The sequence below is a fragment of the Artemia sp. Qi Xiang Cuo genome, chromosome 15 (assembly GCF_049724085.1).
Source record: "Artemia sp. Qi Xiang Cuo chromosome 15, ASM4972408v1, whole genome shotgun sequence".
NCBI lineage: Eukaryota > Metazoa > Arthropoda > Branchiopoda > Anostraca > Artemiidae > Artemia > Artemia sp. Qi Xiang Cuo.
The window spans coordinates 45,314,375-45,338,022 of record NC_142808.1 but is presented as its reverse complement, the minus strand read 5'-3'; the positions used below and the strand labels follow the sequence as shown (position 1 = coordinate 45,338,022).

Here is a 23,648-nt window from a genome sequence, read left to right as displayed (position 1 = left end):
GTTTACAATCAGAGTATATCTTTGCCAATCTTCACCGATAAACTTATAACAAAACTTTAATTTCCTTCATTTCTTTGAGAAAAAATATGAACTGAAGTGGAAATTTCTATAATATTTTGGGAAAATATATTTCACAAATAACTTGTTTCATTTTCATTGATAAAATTCAGAGTTAAAGTTCAGCTTTTCTTCTTCCGGGAAAATGTTTGGAATAGAACTTTAATTTTTTCATCTCTTTGAGAAAGGTCGGAATTGAATTTAATAAAAGTTATAATTAAAGTGAAACTTTTGATCTTCATTGATGATAATCAGAATCATAGTATAATTTTTCCTATATTCTGTGGAATAATTTAGAAGGGCACTTTATATTTTTTATGTCTTGGTGAACTTGAAACTGAAGTGGAAAATTCATATTTTCTCTAAAGAAATTAGAATTGTATTCTGTTCTTTTTTAAAATTCAAAAGAGAAATTGAATTTTTCTATCTTTTATGGCAAATTTGGAACAGTATTTTAAATTTTTTCATCTCTTTGAGAAAAGTCGAAACTAAATTAAAGAAAGTAAAGTGAAACTTTTTATCTTCATGGAAAAAAAACGAAAATCATTTCATCTAGTCTACTATCTTAAAAGTAAAACTTTGAGACAAACTTTAAATTTTTTTGTCTTGATGAACTGAAAGCTGTGATTGAAGCTTTTTATTTTCCCCTTATACAAAGGAAGTGACTTGTTTTCATTCGTAAAACTCAGAATAGACAATTAACTTTTTTATCTTCCATAAAGAACTTGGAACAGTATTTTAAATTTTTTTATCTCATAGAGAAAAATCTGGACTGAAGTGGAAACTTTTTATATTATTTTGGGGAAATAGATTTGATCATTTCGGAAATAGCAAATTACACACCTCAAATCATAAGTTTCAGACAACACACACCAACGAAATACTAAAAAACCTTAGCTCAGAAAAGCCTGAAATAGCCAACTACCCATCCGAAACTGTAGGTCTCAGAAAGCAAACACCTATGAGGGACTAAGAATTCTAGCTATTAAAATTCCAAAAAGCCAACTACAAATCCCAAATCCTAATTTTATGACAGCACGCATCTATGAAATGGCACGAATTCCAGCTCAGAAAGGTAAAAATCAGAAAGCTCGTCATCCCAACTATAGGTTTCAGTCAACACACACCTATAAAAGGCTAAGAAATCCAGCTCAGAAAAGTCAAAAAATAGCAACCCACACATCCCAAATCATAGGTTTCAGACAACACACACCAACAAAAGACTAAGAAATCTAGCTTAGAAAAGCCCGAAATAGTAATTTACATATCCCAAATCATAAGTTTCAGACAACATTCACTTACGAAATACTAAGAAATCTTAGCTCAGTAAAGCCTGAAATAGCCAACTACTCATCCCAAACTAGAAGTTTCAGGCAACAGACACCTATTAGATACTAAGAATCCTATATCTTAAAAAACAAAAAAGAAAAATACACATCACAAATCATAATTTTCTTAAATAGCAAAAATAAGAAATTATGTTAATTCTAGCTAATAAAAGTCAAAAATATAAAACCACTCATCCAAAAGCAGATATTTCAGTTAACACATCCCTAAAACAGGCTAAGAAATCCAGTTCAAAAAATTAAAAAAATAGCCACCCCCACAACCCAAATCATATGTTTTAGACAAAACATACCTATGAAAAGCTAAGAAATCTATCTATGGAAAGTTTGAAATAGCAAATTACACACCTCAAATCGAAAGTTTCAGACCACACAAACCTATAAAATGCTAAGAAAAATCAGCTCAGAAAAGCCTGAAATAGCAAACTACTCATCCCAAACTATAGGTTCCAGACAACAAACACCTTTGAGCGACTAAGAATCCTAGCTCTGAAAAGTCCGAAAAGCAAACTAGAAACCCCAAATCATAATTTTATGACATCACAAACCTATGAAAGGTTAAGAAACCTAGCTCAGAAAAGTCAAAAATAGCAAATCCCAAATCATAGGTTTCAGACAACAGACACCTATGAAAGGCTAAGAAACCCAGCTCAGGAAAGTCAAAAGAAGCACACCACACATCTCAAGCCATAGGTTTCAGACAACACACACCAACGAAAGACTAAGAAACCTAGCATAGACAAGGCTGAAATAGTAATTTAAATATCCCAAATCATAAGTTCCAGACAACATTCACCTACGAAATACTATGAAACCTTAGCTCAGAAAAGGCTGAAATAGAAAAATATTAAACCGACTCTAGAGGTTTTACAGATTAAACGCCTATGAGAGACTATCAATTATAGCTCTAAAAATTCCAAAAATCGAACTGAAGATCTAAAACCATAAATTTCTGACAACACACACCAACGAAAGGCTAAGAAATCTAGCCCAAGAAATTCAAAATAGCAAACAACTTATCACAAATCATATGTTTCAGTCAACACACACCTATGAAAGGCTAAGAAATCGAGCTCAGAAAAGTCAAAAAATAGCAACCCAGACATCCCAAATCATAGGTTTCAGACAACACACATCAACGAAAGACTAAGAAATCTAGCTCAGAAAAGCCCGAAATAGTAATTTACATATCCCAAATCATAAGTTTCAAACAACACACACCTACAAAATACTAGGAAACCTTGCTCATAAAAGCCTGAAATAGCAAACTATTCATCCCAAACTATAGGTTTCAGACAACAAACGCCTATGAGAGACTAAGAATCCTAGCTCTGAAAAGTCCAACTTGCAAACTAAACATCCCAAATCCTAATTTTCTGACAACAAATACCTATGACAGGCTAAGAAATCCAGCTCAGAAAAGTCAAAATAGCAAACCACTCATCACAAATCATAGGTTTCATTCAACACACACCTATGAAAGACTAAGAAATCCAGCTCAGAAAAGTCAAAAATAGCAGCCCACACATCCCAAATCATAGGTTTCAGACAACAAACATCAACGAAAGACTAAGAAATCTAGATCAGAAAGGCCCTAAATAGTAATTTACATATCCCAAATCATTAGTTTCAGATAATACGCACCTACAAAATACTGGGAAACCTAGCTCATAAAAGCCTGAAATAGCAAACTATTCATCCCAAACTATAGGTTTCAGACAACAAACGTCTATGAGAGACTAAGAATCCTAGCTCTGAAAAGTCCAACTAGCAAACTACACATCCCAAATCATAATTTTCTGACAACACACACCTATGAAAGGGTAAGAAATCCAGCTCAGAAAAGTCAAAAACAGCAAACCACCCATCCCAAATCATAGGCTTCAGACAACACACACCAATGAAAGACTAAGAAATCCAACTCAGAAAAGCCCGAAATAGTAATTTACATATCCCAAATCATAAGTTTCAGACAACATTCACCTACGAAACACTAAGAAATCTGGTTATGAAAAGTCGGAAATAGCAAATTACACACCTCAAATCATAAGTTTCAGACAACACATACCTATGAAATACTAAGAAACCTTAGCTCAAAAAAGCCTGAAATAGCAAACTACTCATCCCAAACTAGAGGTGTCAGACAACAAGCACCTATGAGGGACTAAGAATCCTAGCTCTGAAAAGTCCAAAAAGCAAACTACAAATCCCAAATCATAATTTTCTGATAGCACACACCTATGAAAGGGTAAGAAATGTAGCTCAGAAAAGCCGAAAATAGCCAACTACTCATCCCAAATCATAAGTTTCAGTCAACACACACCTATGAAAGGCTAAGAAATCCAGCTCAGAAAAGTCAAAAATAGCAATCCATCCATCCCAAATCATAGGTTTCAGACAACACGCACCAACAAAAGACTAAGAAATCTACCTTAGAAAAGCCCGAAATAGTAATTTACATATCCCAAATCATATGTTTCAGACAACATTCACCTACGAAATACTATGAAACCTTAGCTCAGAAAAGCCTGAAATAGCAAACTATTCATCCCAAACTAGAAGTTTCAGACAACAAACGCCTATGAGAGACTAAGAATCCTAACTCTGAAAAGTCCAAAAAGTAAACTACACATTCCAAATCATAATTTTCTGACAACACACACCTATGAAATTCTATTAAATCTATCTCATGAAAGTCAAAAATAGCAACTCAAACATCATAGATTGTATTCAACCGTCAACACACCTTTTAAAGTCTAAGAAATACAGTACAGAAAAGCAAAAAAATGACAGACAACATCACCCAAATAATTAGTTTCAGGTAACCTGCATATAGTAAATACCATTAAATGTGTCTCAGAAAAGCCAGAAATCATAAATTAAGTATCCGAAATTATAAGTTTCAGTCAACACACACCTACGAAAGGCTAAGAACCCTAGCTCATAAAAGCCCGAAATAGCAAACTACTCATCCCAACTATAGGTTTCAGACAACAAACACCTATGAGGGACTAAGAATCCTAGCTCTTAAAAGTCCAAATAGCAAACTACACATCCCAAATCATAATTTTCTGACAAGACACCTATGAAAGGCTAAGAAACCTAGCTAATAAAAGCCGGAAATAGCAAATTAACCATCCCAAATCATAAGTTTCAGACAACACACACCTATGAACGGCTAAGAAATCAAGCTCATAAAAGTCAAAAATAGCAATCCACCCATCCCAAATCATAGGTTTCAGACAACACAAACCAACGAAAGACTAAGAAATCTAGCTCAGAAAAGCCTGAAATAGTAATTTACATGTCCCAAATCATAAGTTTCAGACAACATTCACCTACGAAATACTAGGAAACCTAGCTCATAAAAGCCTGAAATAGCAAACTGTTCATCCGAAACTATAGGTTTCAGACAGCAAACGCCTATGAGAGACTAAGAATCCTAGCTCTGAAAAGTCTAACTAGGAAACTACACATCCCAAATCATAATTTTTTCACAACACACACCTATGAAAGTCTAAGAAATCCAGCTCAGAAAAGTCCAAAATAGCAAACCATCCATCCCAAATCATAGGTTTCAGACAACACATACCTATGAAAGACTAAGAAATCCAACTCAGAAAAGTCAAAAATAGCAACCCAAACACCCCAAATCAGAGGTTTCAGACACCACACAGCAACGAAAGACGGGGCCTGGGGAGGGCCTTTGAGGGTCTGGGGGGGCTCGTGAGGGCCGGGTGGTCCTTTAGGAGCTTGGGGGACCTTTGAGGACCGGGGGCTTCCTTCGGGGTTGGGGTAGGGGGATCGGAACCCTTTGGGGTTGGGGTCGAGGACCTCACGACACTGTTCAAATGGAACTTGTGTATTATAACGACCACAAAGTTTCACCCTCAAATCCTCTTCTAAAATCTCTTCAAAAATCATCATTTAAAATGTCTCTAACTGTTTCGCCGAAATAATTCCCTAAAATAATAATTTGTTCTGAAAAGATATAATAAAGCCTTAAAAAGTATTATAATGGGGGCTCTGGAACCTTTGGGGCGCCCGGGGCCCTTTGGGAGCCCGGAGAACCTTTGAGGACCGGGGGCTTCCTTGGGGTTTTGGGGGGTGGTATTGAAACCCTTTAGGTTTGTGGTAGGGAACCTCACAACACTGTTCAAATGGATCTTGTATATTATAACAACCACAGAGTTTCACCCTCAAATCCTCGTCTAAAATCATCTTTTAAATCATCTTTTAAAATGTCTCTAACTGTTTCGCCGAAATAATTCCATAAAATGTCTAAAACGGTTTCGCCCAAATAATCCCTAAACGTAATTTCAGTGAGTTCCTTTTGTTTTTGACATCTCTGTGCTGTCACATTTCAAATTACTATGAAACCCTTTCGCGAGCTAATCACTTCATCGCTAAGATCAAAACATTCACCCGGAAACAATTCTCTTGGTTGAACTCCAAAGACATTAATAGACATTCGCTCGGAAACAATTCTCTTTGGAAACAACAAATTAATTCCCCTTTCGTGACGATCAATCAACCTTGACATCACCTGTCAACTGTTTCCTATTCCTGGATCATAACATTCTCCCCTAGCGGGCAATTGGCCAAATCAACAGCAAGACCTATGAAAAAAGAGGTCATTGACCCTGTCCCCGTTAGACTCAATAATCCATCAAAGTGAGAAAAATACTGTTTTTTCATTCTCACTGCAGAAAAACCATAAAACTGGAATAAATTGATGTTGACATCCATGGAAAACATCAAATAAATTGACAAACACAAATAACCGTCCAAGAAAAATCTATAAATTTGTAAAACTTCCTGTTTTTTTCAAGTGAGAAAAATCCTGTTTTTTCATTCTCAGTGAGAAAACCATAAACCACGTGGTTCTCGTGGGAGTCAATAAGGCATCTCTACTGTGGGGTCTTTCACCACAGATACCTCTGGCTGACTATTTATTTGTATCCCTAGTTTTTTTGTGATAAATATGATGAAAATCAGCGCTTATTTTGTAAATCTGCGAAGAAAACTAGAAAATTTTTCAAGCTCAAATCGACGCCGATTAGTGTTAACAGTTAAGGGTTGATCTTGACCGGGGGAGTTCTCTTTCCTCCTATATTTACGCCTGTATTGAAGGTTTCTTGTCTGGCATACGTATTTCTTGCTCTTCAGGATTCATAGACGTAACATTTAGCTTATGCTGACGACCTGCTTCTCATTAGCCGAAATGAGGTTGGTTGATCCGATCGGTCGCTGCTGCCCTTGCAAGCATTGGATTATTACTAAATGTCAATAAAATTTTAATAAATGAAATTCAATAAATAAAATTAATAAATTGAATAAATAGAATAAATTCTTAATGAACAAAATTTTTAATAAATAAATTGTTAAAAAATATCCTATTTTTAATAGAAGTGGTTCATCTCAATCTTTAGATTGTAGTTCCATTTGGCTATCTATTTGGCCACGGGTCACCTCTTCCCGATTGATATGGATCTCTGTTTTGTAATTCTGTAAGTTCTTTTTGTGTTCAAACAAATCGGAATGTTTATGAATATACTTAAACTGGTATATTTTCGACGTGAACTGGGGTATTCTAAAATTGTTGAAAATCATGAAAATTTCTAGTGTCAAGCACTAAAAAAGCTGTAAACGAGTTTTGGCGATTGTTCGGTTTTAATTTTGTCCTGGGGGTTATACTATTTTTTATTAAAAGTTATCTAAAGAGGATTGGGATGGATATTTATTGCTATTTTAAATTTATACTCTATTTACCACAATCGTTTCTGAACCGGGGATTGATTAATCAATATTTAGTGATAGGTGTTGTTCTCTCCGTGGAAGCATGAAGTTCTAATCTAATTGATGAGGCGCAAATTCGTCTTGGTCCTAGGAGCCGTCCTATTAATCTGTGTTACTAAACTTTTAATGTTTTCTTGCGTTATTTTTTATAATTATTTATGTGCTCTGTTTATTTATCTTGTGTTTTTTTTGTTAATTGTAGTGATGTTATTCCCTTTTTTTTTCTTTTGATCTCTACTTTTTCCCTTTTGTAAGTAGGTAAAAAAATTGTTATTATTATTTATAAAAATTCTTATTGGTACAAATTCTTGGTGAAAACCCTTGGTCAAAATCTTGGTAAAAGTAAAATCTCGTTGTGAATAGGCCTTTAGGTAAACATCCTATGTTGGGCAAAAAAAAAAAAAATACCAAACGCCACACTACTTAGTTAGTGGAAAATTTTCCACTAGCTACTTGGTTTTCACTAACAAGTTTCCACTAACGAATAGTGATTTATTTTTGTCTATAAAAAATTTTTGACTAAAAAAATGAGCCTTAAAATTGGTTCAAAGTCTCGGTAAGAAATCTCGGTCAATATCTTGGTGTAGGCCTAAGTAAAATATCGTTATGAATGGGTCTTTAGGCAAACATCATGGTCGGGCTTTTTTCAGAAAAATATCAAACGCCATAATACGTAGTTAGTGGAGAGGTTCCCAAAATAATAATTTGCTTCTTTTATTATTGGTTTCTTTTTTTCAGTAACCTTAATTGATGAATGTAATAGAAAATAATTACACTAAATTTACTGACATGATTTTGGTTTTAAACGCTGTTTTTGAAAATAACTTAAAAGTATCTAGGCCGTATCTGTCTTTTCGAAAAACGAATACAGCTTCTTGCTCTTTAAATAAAATACTTTATTTTAGATTTCGTTTTATTAAATTTATTCAATGTCGAGAAAAAAATTCAAAATAATTATAATATACAAGAATTATATAATTATACAATTATATAATAACACATACACACAATGATAATTATAATGGGCTGATATTTGGAAAGAAATGAGATTAAGCAGGGTGCTTTGGAACACCATAGCAGCTCCTTTCTTGAGTGTTTTTTAGAATCATAGGCAACGCTGTTGCACTACCGTAGTAAAAAGCCATGTGTATTTCATGTATTTTCCCCCTGACTATTTCCCATAGAAAGGGTGGTTATAGAGACTTTAGAAATGGTACATTACATTAGAAATCAAGGCTCTTTTGGCTTTTAAGGAATGAAAAGTAATTAGAGGTAATCAGCTCCCTTCCATACCGTTTTGTCCCCTCTATCCCATGATATTGGATCAAAATTTCATCCATATCATCCAAAGGGATGATTTGACATCCAGAACTCCTGGGGTGAGGGATGTGAGCTATATAAATTTTCAATTATTTACAGATATGCTCTATAGTAAAAACAAGGGGACTTGTTTGATCTTAGCTGTCTTATTTGCTTGAAAATTTCAGGGGGCGTTACTTGGGCCAAGAAGAGTACACTTTTTACACCCTCAAGGCCTTGACCATGGGGACTCAAATGCACAACAGAAAATTCGAAAGTAAATTTGATTCCCATAAAGACGTTGCCTTAAAAGGGTCAAAGCTTGTTGTTTTTTTTTATTTTAGCTGATGACATAAATTCCCCAAATAAGGGGCCCGAAAATTTCCAAAAAAGTGCTACTTCGATCGACTTGAAACTTTAAAAAATCACTTCGTGAGCCAAGGGGACAGAAGGTCTTTAGGGAGAGAGATGAATAGGAGGGGAGGGGTTCATAAATGGGCCAAAAGCATGCTATCCCTTATTAGTTTGGAACTTATAGCGGTAAGGCCCTGGGTTGATGGAAAAAAAATATAGTTTGAGGGCATGGCTCCAATAAATAAGACCCAAAAGAGTTTTGTTGTTGTTTGTTTTTATGGAAAAACTTACATCCGTAAGTCTTTGGGTAAACAGGATCCTAGTGTACAAAAAAAAGTTCCCATCGAAATGAAGCCTAATACTTTTTTTTCTCAGAACTGCTTCAAATTTACAACCAAATGTTTTTTGGACCTCTTTTCCTTGGCTTGAAGTTTACACAAAAGATTCCTCTAAGTCAAGGGGACCCCAATTCAGGAAAAAAAATATTGGTTTATCCTAAAATATCAAAGGGGTCAGAAATGTTTTGTTCTGAACAGCTTAAAATATAAAATATAAAGTCCCAAGTGGATCCTATTGTATTAGGTAAATTTTAGTTTGGGGGCACAAGCCTCATCAAAAGTGTGGCTCAAAGGTCAGCAAAAAACTTATTTTTAGAATTGGCTTAAAGCTTTCAAGAGTCATTGCGCCTAGGGTACTACATATTTTGTATGGAGGGAGAAATCAGTGGGCTCGGAAATGGGCCAAGGGCATGTTCTTCCTAATCCGTTTGAAACTTGCGGGCATAATTCCCGGCCAATGGGCTAGCGCACTCTTTCATTCCAATTAGCTTGAAACTTATATATAAGATTTCTTTGCCAAGAGGAACTCAGTTCACAAAAAACAAAGGTTCGCATGAAAATTGGGCCCAAAAAGGACCTGCCAATTTTTTTTTTCATTCAGCCTTAAAACTTCAAGGATCATTGCCTTGAGGGTGAGGGGCATTAGGGTTCCCAGAAATGGGCCAAACCTAGCTGTCTCTGATCAATTTGTAACTTAAGGTCTTAAGTAATTAGCCAAGGGGAGCCTAATGTGAAATATTTACGTGTTTGACCAAATGAGACCCTTTTCCCTTTTTTTGCAATACAGGTTATGAAAACAGGTTTTATTAATTGACTTTAAAGTTATGTGTAGACAGAACAAAGAGAACCTACTGAGGACAAAAAAAATTGGGTTGTGTCAATTTATGATTTCACAGAATAGGCGCAATAATTATCTGTGTCGCTCCGCTCCACCTGACATGAGATATACCGTATAAGCTGACAAATGTGACGTGGTTATAAAAGGTGCTTTAGAAAAAGTTTGCTTAGATGAAAGAATAAAATTCTCTATCTGTGGAAAAATAGCGTAAGTTCAAGCTATGGTAATTTTGATTTAATAACGATGCAAAACTGAATTTACCTCTGGCTCTCCTTCTTTAGTCTTAACCACCGAAAAAAATCAATACAGTAGTTAGTTGTCCAAATTTTTTTTAAAGACATGAAAATAATTGTTCAAACCAAAATTTGAAGTTGATTATGGCCGAATCAATTCGTAATTTTCGAAATGAACTAAAATTTGCTTCGTTTTTCCAGTATTGAAACTTATAGGGTGAGTAGACAAAACCGGGTCGAAAAACGGTTGTCGGAAACGTCGGTCAGAAACGTTATTTAAATTAGTAGCATATGTCGTTCCAATTTTTTGGTAATATAGATTTATCCAAAATAACAATTCGCTTTATTCTTCATTTATGTGGTTTTGTTTCGTATTTTACAATAACCAAACTAATGGATCTGATGGAAGTAATGCGACTGTAATTTTGTTCGTAAGTTCAAATTTTTCAAGAAGAAATTACAGGCTATTTTACTTGAAATAATACAATATTTGGATTTTCATTATTTGACAATTCATTCAATGCTATCACATTACATGTCCTTCTTGGGCTGTTTTCAGGAAAGTATAAAACGTCATAATACTTAGTTAACAGAGAAGACTCCGAAACAACGCTGTTCCCCATTTTTCACTTCTTTTATTTACTGTACCCTAAATCTTCCACCATCAGGAGTAGGGCTAATGCCCACTAAGTCTTCTAAAGGAGAGAGCGTCATTTGCACTTTACTGAAAACAAAATATATTTAAAGATTTTCTCTTTCATAAAGTTAATAGAGCCAACATTACTGGGTTTGAACCTCCCACTGCCAGAACATTTCTGCGGCTTGCAAATTGGTCGTAAAAGGACATGCAAAACTCATAATTACTCCCCCCCAGAACTTTTCTGTAAGTCCCCCCCCCATCAAAATTACTTTGTGTAAAATTGGTAAAAGTGGCTTTCTCATTAGTTATCAGTTTCATTGGCAGATAGCTTACACTTCTTATTGCTCTGTCTGTAAGGCTCATCAAGCTAACTTTCCTGCTCTCTAATTTAAGTGTAGATGAATATGAGCCTGGTAGAAATTTTATCCTTTTTTTGTTATATAGCTGACGCTCGTTTTTCAGAATCAGGTTGTGTAAGAGTCAAAAATCCAACTTTTTTATTTTCTGATAATAACGAATGAACAATGTGGCTATGTCAGTACTTTTATTGTTAAACTTTCACTTTTATTGTTAAATACAGTCCTCTAGATAACTCGAACCTCATAATCCTCGATATCTGCAATTATTTCAAATCCCCTTGGAAAAGCCTATCGAAGTCGAAGAAAAAAAAAACCATCCATAACTCGAAATAATTTTGCGGCTATATTTTGCCTCAGTAAGTCGAAGTGACTCGAAAATTACCTCTATAACTCGAAATTTAATACATAAGTCGTCATTATTTCGCACTTTACGTCCAAAAGTCTGAGTTTACCTCTGTATTCCGAAGTTTCTTCAACAGACCTCTGTTAATTTAAACCCTGGCACACAGGTTGCAAAATGTAAACTTTGATATATATTAATTTTGTTTAGCACATTTTTGTATAGACTCTGTTAATGTTCAGGTGTCTTTTTCCTAGCAAACTAAATTTATTTTTGACATTTTAAAGTCAAGTTTTGACAATTAAAACTCAAATCTTGGTATGTCAAGTCTATAATACACTAATAAAGTTGTTTTTCACTTTGTAGCGGCTGTAAGGAGTAAAGTTAATGATTTTGACCCTCTATAACCTGCATTTTTATTTAGCTTACCTCTATAACTAGTTACCTGCATAAGTTGAATTTTATGTAGAATTACCTCTATAACTCGGACTATGCCTAAGTCGAACTAAACGTAACTCAAAGAGAAATCGTGGTCACGTGAATCTCGAGTTAGCAAGTGTTGACTGTAGCTCAAGCTCTTTCCTCCCCATTGATGCCCGTAAGAGTCAACAAGCCAACTTTCCTGCTTTCAAAAAATAACGAACAAATAAAAGTTCAGTTTGAATTAATCCTTTTATTAGACAGTGAAACAGTTGTAAAATCTATGGGTATTTCGATCACATTAGTTTGGACTTTTATTTGTTCGTCATAAAAAAGGCAGTGTAGGCTTCGAAAAATACCTTTCTAATAACAACGAATGAAGATTTTGGTTTTGTTAGTAATTTACAATTTTATTGTTAGATAGCTTAGACTCTTCCGTCACCATTAATGCCTATAAGAGTCAGCAGGACAACTTTCCTGTTTTCTAGTTTTTATGTATGAAGAATGGGGTTTGGATTTTTACCATTCAATAGCTGAGCCTTGCTCCTCCCCATTAGTCCCTGTAAAAGTCAAAAAGTCAACTCTCCTGCTTTTCGCCATTTCTGCTTTCGAATTTCTATGTAAGATGAATGTACTTTTGTCAGTGATTTTCTTTTTATTGTTAGATAGCTGACACTTGTTCTTCCGGAATCGTGTCTGTAAGATTCAACAAGCCAAGTCGCCTAGTTTCTGATCTCAACTGTTCATCTGGGTTTTTCCAACTAATGCCACATTTAGATGATTCTTTTAAGTAAGTATCAGCATGTTTTCCAAGTTATTTCGACTAACTGAATTTCTTTAAATCATTCCTCAACTCTGAGAGCCTCAAATTATGGTTAAATTTAATGGTGTATCTATTATTTTCAAATATCATGAATGTCAAATTTCTTTATTTTCTGCAACCGCAAGCTTATAATAACATTTGTTTAACATGATAATTCTTATTTATGCTGACATAATAATATTTATTTCTATTAGAAGAAAATTTGAGCAGCTTTCTGGTAGAATGTACTTAAAATGAAACAGGTTCAAACCAAGAGCATTGCCAGGGGAAAGGGATGGGTCACTTGAGGATCGACTCAAGATTTTTCTTATTCCCTCATTCCGTGTTTTTTCTCTTTTTTACTCTCCCCCTCCTCCCAGATTTTTTCTTACACCCTCATTCCGTGTTTTTTTTTCAATCTTCTTATTTTCAAACAAACTTGTCAATTTGGTCAATTAATGGCGCCCTTGTCATATTCCCCCTCCCAAGATTTTTCTCTAGATCCGAGTGGCATCCTTTTGGTGGCATCACTAGGTTTGAATCCCCTCCTCGGTCAAAGACAGAGGAAACCAACTGCTGTGCAACTAACCTGCTGCACGAATACTTTGATAAAGGCCTCCGCTAAGTCGTTTTCATTGGAAGAATGAAATGTAACAAACAGCCAAAATGGAGTAAAAACATAAACACAAAATCACCAGAAACAGAAAAAATGTGATAAAAATAAAAAGCATAAAAATAAGTATTAGATCAATCTAAATAAAATGGGAACCGAAACTGCTCTATATTGTTCGCTCGTCAAAAGTTCCCTGTTCTGTCCTTGTTTTGTTTGATTACTCACGCTCACCTTTAGCTTCTCGGTAATCGTTCCGAAGCCATTCGATGTCCTCATTCTTTTGTCTTTAATCAATCTAATAATAATCTTCGTAAGTGGTTACACAAATCAACAAGTTTTTTTAACTGAAAGTAAGGAGCAACATTAAAACTTAGAAGAACAGAAATTATTCCATATATGAGGGTGGTTGCCCCCTCCTCAATCCATCGTTCTCTACACTAAAGTTTGACTCTTCAACCCAATTCTTAAGAACGACTCCTAAAACACAAAGGCCGTTTAATTGTAATAAAAAGGTTTTTCTAAAAAGCTCCCTGGAATTTCTTGGAATAAAATTAAATATTGCATTAACTATTCAATGAATATAAAGATGAGGAGAAATAAAAATAAATCAGATTAACAGATTTTATGAAAACAAAACACTTAACCTATTTGCGGTCTGTCATTGACAAACAATATTCTCATTATCTTGATTCAATTGTTGTTAAAGACCATTATCTCTTCACACAAATTGTCTAAACCACAAAGCGTAGTCAATGTTTATCAACCAATTAGAGTTAAACTGTCTATTAACTCAACTTTGTTTTAAGTTTAAGTTGAAAAAGATAATTTTTTGTCCAACACTAGGAACGCTAAAGAAGTTTCTGAAATAGCACAGCGTTCACGTACTCTTGGACGCTGTAGTATGGCGTTTAAATTTTGTTAATTAAAAAAAAATCCGAAAAATTAAAAAGGAGAGCGAGTGGGGCTGGTGACCCTCCAATCACTTTTCAATATAACCATAATCTGCCATAAAAAGTTCAACTTAACACCCTCAGTTGTTCCTGAAATATTCCTGCTATGTCCTTCTGACAACCAACATGCACAAGGTGCTTTGAATTTGTTCCATCCCCCCATCATTTGTAGAAAGTTTCACCCCAATACCCAAAGCCTTTTTTGAAACCCAGGATCAACCATGCCAGATTTTCCTAAAAAAAACAACCAATTTGTAAAGAATGAACAACCTGCATGACTTAAGGCCCTTGCTCAAGGGGGCTGTGAGGGCTCGTGTTATCACAGGGGGTATAATTGTCTGATCTTTCGACTATTCCGAAAATGTGGCTATCTCAAAATTTTGATCAGTTTTTAGAGTAGGGTTATATATAGGGATATAAAGAGAGCGAGAGGGTTGCCCTTTAGTCAAATTCTAAGATTCCCTTGAGTATGCGCTGATAGTTTCAACTTCATGTCCTCAGTGGTTCCTGAGATATTGCCTGAGATACCTGCTTTTGACAGCCAGCATGCACTTAGTGTGCTTTGATTTTGTTCAGCATCCCCTTCAACATTTTCTGAAAGTTTCACCTTGATTTCCTTATCCTTTTTGGAGACCCAGGATCAAATATATCACCCATTCCTACAAACAGACACTGTTTGTAAACAATGAACAGCCTGCATAACTTAAAGCCCTTTCTCCAAGAGCCCTAGGGGTCAAGTCATCCCTGGAGGCATAACTGTTGACCTTTAGACTATTTTGAGCAAAATTATTATCTCTAAATTTAGATTGGATGTTTGGAGGGAAGACAACCAAAAAGGCATGGGAGGGTCCGTTTACCCTCTACTTTTGACTCTTAAAAGAGCACTATAACTTTGAATTGCAATTGAATGAGCACCTTTTTGAATTTTCTATGACCACCCCATCCGTTATGAAGTAGAAAATTAAACATTAAAGCCATATTGCTCTTTAATATAGGTAATAATAGAGCGTTTCCTCAGATTATTAAAAGGAGGTTTTATTATGTTATATATTATTAATCAAAAGAAGTACATTATCTTATGAATAAAGAAAGAAAACAAGGCGTTTTTTTTTACTTTCAGACAAACATTCTATCAATATTTTGAACAAAATACAACAAAAACTGACAATCACTGAGAAAATTAACCTAAGGACTTCATTGTCATTATGAAAACTAGAGTTGTTCACCTTTTATGAATGAAACTCCAAAAATTTAGAAAAGTTATTCTAGAATAGAGTAGGTTAGACTCAGCACTGTAATAGATTCTGGGTTCTGGAATGTTCCAGAAGCCCGTCAATGGTCAGGTTGTTTTTAGCAAGCATTTTACCGCTAGGTAAGGTAAAAGAAAAGTTAAAGTAGCGTAACTGTAACTCCCATCTGTTGTTTCCATTGCACCTGCGAGGCCAAATTCATTTTTTTTATTGCAATTGGCAGTCCAATTGAAATTCATTCTAATTAAAAGGATATTTAGTTCATTCTAATTAAAATATTTTCTACTCCTCCTTTCTAAAATTTATTCTAAGAGAACTTCTCTATCAAACAGTTCGTGGTAACGAACTGTAAGTAAGGAGCGACCCGGTTCAATGGTAACCGAAACTCTAGAAAATACGGGTTTTTGATACCAATAGATACATCAAAAGAACCAAATTTCAATGCTTATTTCAAATATATAACTTTCATCAAGTTTAGTGCTACCCATCAAAAGTTACGCGCCTGAGAAAATTTGGCTGATTTTCGAAAAAAGGGGTAAAGACCCCCTAAAAGTTATAAAACCTTAATGAAAATCACACCATTAGATTCAGCGTATCAGAAAACCCTGCTGTAGAGGTTTCAAGCTCCTATCTACAAAAATGTGGAATTTTCCATTTTTTGCCAGAAGAAAGATCACGGGTGCGTGTTTATTTGTTTTTTTTTTCAGGGGTGATCTTATCGACCCAGTGGTCCTAGAATATCGTGGGAGGGCTCATTGGAATGGAAATTAAAAGTTCTAGTGCCCTTTTTAAGTGACTAAAAAATAGAGGGCAACTAGGCCTCCTCCCACGCTCATTTTTTTCCCAAAGTCACCTGATCAAAATTTTGAGATAGCCATCTTTTTCAGCATGTTCGAAAATATTATAAGTGTGTCTTTTAGGATGACTTAATCCCCCGAAGTTCCCGGGAAGAGGGCCGAAAGTTATGAACTTTACCCAATGTTAACATATAGTATTGGTTATTGGGAAGCATACAGTACAGACGTTTTCAGGGGAGATTTTTCCTGGTAGTGGGGGGGGGGGGTGGTCGGGGGTTATGTAGGAGGATCTTTCTATGAAGGAAGTTTTCATGGGAGAAGGGACATTGCTATGAAGGTCCCCGCCGGACTTCCCAACATTATTTAAAAAAGATCAGAAATTAAATATAAAAAAACAAGTTTTTCAACTGCAACAGCAGCAACATCAAAACTTTAAACGAACATAAAATATTACATATATGATTGGGTTCACCCCCTAGTCAATACCTCACTCTTTAAGCCAGAGATTTTTTAGTAATTTCATAATAGCTATTTATTATAATTAACGGCTTTTGTGATTAAGCGGTCATTTTTGAAGAATTGGAACAAAATTCAAACTTTCGCTTAAAGAGCAAGGTATTGACTAGGGGGCGAACCCCCTAATATACGTATTAAAAATGTATGAATATAGATGTTCGTTACGTAAGTTAATTCGTAAGTTACGTATATTTATTACTAATAAAAACGTTCGTAAATAAAATGAGACAAGTTTCGAGAAAGCCATTTAACCAAATAAAAGTAAATTAATATGAAAATTTTGTTTTAATTATTCATGTACTGTGAGCAAAGATCAAATCCTGCATTTATTCAAAAACGTTCAAAAATTAAATAAAAAAAACAAGTTTTTTTAAGTGAAAGTAAGGAGCGACATTAAAACTTAAAACTACCAGAATTTATCCGTATATGAAAGGGGCTGTCCCCTCCTCAACACCTTGCTCTTTACGCTAAAGTCTGACTTTCTCATAACTCTATTTTTTTAAACAATAAAAACTTTAGCGTAAAGAGCGAGGCGTTGAGGAGGGGACAGCCCCTTTCATATACGGAATAATTTCTGTTCGTTTTAAGTTTTAATGTCGCTCCTTACTTTCAGTTAAAAAAACATGTTTTTTTATTTAATTTAATTCCCTTCAAAGTCACCCGTTTTTTGGAGCTATGTTGTAAACATATATATATAATTATCGGGAAATTATGTTTTTAATTTAAAGTTGTGAAGACGATTGATCTTGCCTTTAATCTTGACTCATCCCTAGAAAACAAAATTTTGAAAGTCTTAAAAACAGAATACGAAACTTTCGAATTTGGCTTTTCGCAATAGTTAATTTTAAAATTTCTATTGACACACCAGAATAAAAAGTATAACTCATATTTCTAGGGCTTGCGGACAGCTGGATGCTTTGCCAAGCTATACCCGTGTATTTAGTCGTGAAAATGTATCCTTGAGCAGCACCATAAATCTTTCTTTTGTAACTGACGGACATCCAACCCATTTTGAAGGACTGTCATTTACTGTTCAGGGTAAGTGCTAAATCGTTTAAGGCATATAAATTACATTATGCTTGCTTGCATAAGGCACATTATGCTTGCTCATCCGGAGAAAAAATAGCTTTCATTTGTTACATTTTTGTCTGATAGAATCCTAGTCCCAGTGAGCTCGGGAAGCAGTCTATCAGGAATAGAGAAGGGCTGGATGAAAGTTTAACCTTCTATCTCCAAAAAAAAAACAAATGATATCATAGGCAGCGCAATAGCGCTGCCTAAGTAAAGAACGATGTTGTCACAATGTATTATTTATTTATTTATTTATTTTTTCCTCCATACCAGGGCACTTCGTATCGAAGGAGTCGTTTTAGAAACTTCGAAGAGAACTCATTCAATTTCAAATTAAAGTAGCTAGTGCCCTTTTTAATATTTTAAAGTGATTGGAGAGCAAATAGCCCCCCCACGTCCGTCCTTTCACCCAATATATCACTGCAACATATTGAAATTATCATTTTGTTCAGCGTAGATGATTTCCAGATAGAAAATATGTTTTTGAGGAGGACACTCCCCCACAGCCCTCGGGCCAAGAGTTTTAAGTTATGCCCTGAGGGTATATAAGAACGATGTTGACACAAAGTACTATTTATTATTTTTTTCCTTTAGAGCAGGGCACTTCGTATCAAAGAAATTGCCGTAGAAACTTCGAAAAAGGGCTCATTCAATCGGAAATTGGAGTGGCTTGTGCCCTTTTTAATAGTCGAAAGTGATTGGAAGGCAACTAACACCCCTTCCACGCCCACTATTTCCCGAAACACATCCAATCAAAATTTTGAGATAGCCATTTTGTTCAGCGTAATAGCTTTCCAGATAGAAATTATGTTTTTGAGGAGGACACTCCCCCACAACCCTCGGGCAAAGAGTTTTAAGTTATGCCCTGAGGGCATACAAGAACGATGTTGGCACAATGTACTATTTATTTTTTTTTTCCTTTAGAGCAGGGCACTTCGTATCGAAAAAATTGTCGTAGAAACTTCGAAAAGGAATCATTCAATTGGAAATTGGAGTGACTTGTGCCCTTTTTAATAGTCGAAAGTGATCGCAAGGCAGCTAACACCCCTTCCAGGCCCACTATTTCCCGAAACACATCCAATCAAAATTTTGAGATAGTCATTTTGTTCAGCTTAGTTGATTCCCAGATAGAAATTATGTTTTGAGGAGGACACTCCCCCACAGCCTACAGGGCAAGGTTTGTAAGTTATGCCGTGGGGGCATATAAGGTTCTTATAGAAGGTGTTGTCGTAGAAACTTCAAAAAAGCCTTATTCGATTGGAAGTTCAAAGGGCTGGTGCCCTTTTTAATAGTCGGAAGTGATTGGAGGGCAACTAACCCCCCTCTCACGCCCACCTTTTCCCCAAACACATCCAATCAAGCTGTTGAGATAGCCATTTTATTCAACGTAATTTTAAGTTCTGTAAATTAGGTCTTTGAGGAAAACAACCCCCTCACAGCCCTCAGAGCAAGGGTTTTAGTTGTGCCCTGGGGGCATATGAGGTTTTTATAGAATGTGTTATCGCAGAAACTTCAAAAAGAGCTCAGTCAATTAGAAATTGAAATGGCTAGTGCCCTTTTTAATTGTCAAAAGTAATTGGAAGGCAACTAACACCCCTTCAACGCCCACCATTTCCCCAAACACAATTTTGAGATAGCCATTTTGTTCCGGGCAGTTTAAAGTTCAGGAAATTATACCTTTGAGCAGGACACTCCCCCCCCCCACAGTCTTCAGGGAAAGGGTTATAAGTTATGGCCGGAGGGTATATACGTTTTTATTGAAATCTTTGTCGTAGAAACTTGAAAAAGGGCTCATTCGATTGGAAATTCAAAGTTCTAGGGCCCTTTTTAATAGTCGAAAGTGATTTGAGGGCAACTAACCCCACTCTCTCGCCCACCTTTTCCCCAAACACATCCAATCCAAATTTTGAGATAGCCGTTTTGTTCAGCGTTGTTGATTTCAAGATAGAAATAATGTTTTTGAGGAGGATGCTTCCCCAAAGCCCTCAGGGCAAGGGTTGTAAGTTATGCCCGGGGGGCATATAAGGTTTTTATAGAAAGCGTTGCCATAGAAACTTCAAAAAGAGCCCATTCGATTGGAAATTGAAATGGCTAGTGCCCTTTTTAATAGTCTAAAGTCATTGGAGGGCAACTAACCCCCCTCTCACGCCCACCATTTGCCCAAACACATTCAAAATTTTGAGATATCAATTTTGTTCAACGTGGTCGAAAGTTCTGGAAATTAGATCTTTAAGGATGATAACCCCATCAGAGCCCTCAGTGCAAGGGTTGTAAGTTATGCCCTGGGGGCATATAAGGTTTATATAGAAAGTTGTTGTAGAAAGTTCAAAAAGGGCTCATTTGATTGGAAATTGAAATGGCCGTTTTTAATAGTCGAAAGTGAGTGTAGGGTAATTAACCCCCCTCTCACGCCCACCATTTTCCCAAACACATTCAATCACAGCTTAGAGATAGCCATTTTGTTCAAGTTAGTTGAAAGTTCTGGAAATTATCTATTTAAGGATGACAAACCCCCTAGAGCCCCCAAGGCAAAGGTTGCAAGTTATGCCCTGGGGGCATATAAGGTTTTTATAGATAGAGTTGTCGTAAAAACTTCAAAAGGGGCTAATTCAATTGGAATTGAGAGGGCTAGTGCCGTTTTTAATAGTTGAAAGTGACTGGAGGGTAACCAACCCCCCTCTCACGCCCACCATTCCCTCAAACACATCCAAGCAAAATTTTCCGATAGCCATTTTGTTCAACGTTGCAGAAAGTTCTAGAAATTAGGTCTTTGAAGATGACACCCCCCCCCAGTTCTCAGGGCAAGGGTTGTAAGTCATGCCCTCGGGGCATATAAAGTTTTTATTGAAAGTGTTGTCGTAGATACTTCAAAAGGGCTCATTTGATCGGAATTTCAAAGGGCTAGTGCCTTTTTTAATAGTTGAAAGTGACTGGAGAGCAACTAACGCCCCTCTCACACCCACCATTATCCCAGACACATGTAATCAAAATTTCGATATACCCATTTTGTTTAACGCAGTGGGAAGTTCTGGAAATTAGGTCTTAGAGGATGAAAACTACCCTCATAGCCCTTAGGGTAAGGGTTGTAATTTATGCCCTGGGGACACATAAGGTGTGTATAAAAAGCGTTGTCGTAGAAACTCAAAAAGGGCTCATTCGATTGGAAATCGAAAGGCCTTGTGCCCTTTTTAACAGTCGAAAGCTATTGGAAGGCTTGGCATTTTCAAACAGTTCGTGGTAACGAACTGTAAGTAAGGAGCGACCTGGCTTAATGGTAACCGAAAGTATGAAAAACGAAATTTTGATACCAATAGATACATCGAAAGAATCAGATTTTAATTGTTATTTCAAATATATAAGTTTCATCAAGTTAATCTTACCCACCAAAAGTTATGCGCCGGGGAATACTTGACTGATTTTCGAAAAAAGGGGGAAAGACCCCCTAACATTCATAGAACCTTATTGAAAATCATAACGTCATATTCAGTGTATCAGAGAACCCTACTGTAGAGGTTTCAAGCTCCTATCTACAAAAATGTGGAATTTTCCATTCTTTGCCAGAAGAAAGATCACGGATGCGTGTTTATTTGTTTTTTTGTTGTTGTTTTTTTCTTTTTCCCAGGGGTAATCGTATTGACCCAGTGGTCCTAGAATATCGTAGAAGAGCTCATTGGAACGGAAATTAAAATTTCTAGTGCCCTTTTTAAGTGACCAAAAAAATGGAGGGCAACTAGGCCCCCTCCCACGCTCATTTTTTCTCCAAAGTCACCCGATCAAAATTTTGAGATAGCCATTTTGTTTAGTATGGTCGAAAATGTGATAACTATGTCTTTTAGGATAACTTAATCCACCGAAGCCCCCGGGGGGAGGGCTGAAATTTATGAACTTTACCCAATGTTAACATATATTATTGGTTATTAGGAAGTGTACGGACGTTTTCAGGGGGATTTTTTTCCGGTAGTGGGTGGGGGGGGTGGGTCGGGGGTTATGTGGGAGGATCTTTCCATGAAGGAAGTTTTCATGGGGGAAGGGACATTGCTATGAAGAGGGCGCTGGACTCCCTAGCATTATTTAAAAAAAAATCAGAAATTAAATATAAAAAAACAAGTTTTTCAACTGAAAGTTAGGAGCAACATCTTAAAACGAACAGAAAATAATAGCTATATGTTTGGGTTCACCCCCTAGTCAGTACCTCGCTCTTTAAGCCGAAGATTTTTTAGTACTTTCATAAGAGCTATTTATTCTAATTAACGGCCTTTGTGATTAAGGGGTCATTTTTAAAGAATTGGAACAAAATTCGAACTTTAGCTTAAAGAGCAAGGTATTGACTAGGGCGTAATACAGGCTGATGAAGCAGACTCATCTGCTAGTAAGGGTGATGATCGGACGTTGTAATCACATCGCAAAAGGAATCACTAGAGATTCTAGACATTGAAAGTTAAGACAGTCTATCTTTTCTTTCATTATCTAGAATCTCTATTCTGTCTTGACAGACATCTATCTACTAAGATAATATAGATCGATAGAAGACGGAAGAAGAAAATTAATGAGGTACTGAACTTCATTCAAATCCTAAGAATCCTTGTGCTGAAGTGTCGCTGATTGAAGTCGACACTAGTGCAAGAACTATTAGTTTGTCTGAAGTCAAGATGATATTGAGCAAGCTCCGGACTGGCAAAGCGTAAAGAATTCATGATCTTTTGCCTGAACCCTGAAGTATTGTATGTGTACATTAATTTTGAACGCTTGTACCAGGTCCACTATCAGATTTGAAAAACGAAGAATATTCAAGAAGAATCAAAAGAAATCAATACAGTACCATTACAGGACCTCTGCACAGTACAATACAGCAGAAGAAAGTCTGTCCTCTGCCGCTTTCTCTTCAATTAAAGTTTATGCAATACTGATAGATGAAAAGAATGGTTTCCAGTTAGATAAATCTTGTGCTGACCCGATATTTCGTATGAAAGTGTTCATTGAAGAATCCAATAAACCTTGATTTATTGATTTTTGAGGGCAATCAATTCAATCCACGGGGATTTTCTATGGAAAATTTTGCAGTATTATGTTTCTTCGTAAGATAGTGTCTATAATTACTGATTTACATCCATGACCAGCTATATGCTTTACGGAGTAAAGATGGATAATCTAAAAAATGGCTTAGCGCAATGTCAGTTGTGTGTCAAGGATGTATAGTGTTCTTTGTACTCTTTGCTATTCTCTTGAACTTTATTATTCTAATGTAAAACGTCACAGGTGGAATTCAGATATGTCAAACACAGCTCTGTTTGAATTTTGCTGATGAGGTGGCCCTCCTGTCTGATATAAGGGAAGAGTTATAGCAGAACACAACATAGCTCTCACACACAACAGTATATGATGATCCCTCATTCAGTTAGCAATAAAACTAAGATTATCCATAACAACATCAGTAAACCACCTGTGCCGCCACTTATAATTTGAGGTGATGTGCCGAAGGAGGTTGACAGGTAAGCCTACAAGCACCTTGGGAACTACTCAAATCTGACGAAAATCCGAGCATAGATTTAACAGTAGCATGACATGCACCCGAAGACTTCCACAGATTAATGAATATTTGGAGCATTACAACATACTCCCTTAAAAG

General features: G+C 35.9%; 1 protein-coding gene across 2 annotated transcripts in view; it reads left to right on the top strand.

Annotated features, from left to right (window-relative positions):
• Positions 1 to 23,648, top strand: part of LOC148943729 (uncharacterized) — a 110,726-nt gene that overhangs the window by 52,284 nt on the left and 34,794 nt on the right. For both annotated transcript variants that reach the window (XM_089101408.1, XM_089101409.1), the window contains exons 5-6: positions 12,689 to 12,813; positions 17,847 to 17,989. In XM_089101408.1, the coding sequence (XP_088957534.1) occupies positions 12,689 to 12,813; positions 17,847 to 17,989 (268 nt within the window). The remainder of the gene's footprint in view (positions 1 to 12,688; positions 12,814 to 17,846; positions 17,990 to 23,648) is intronic.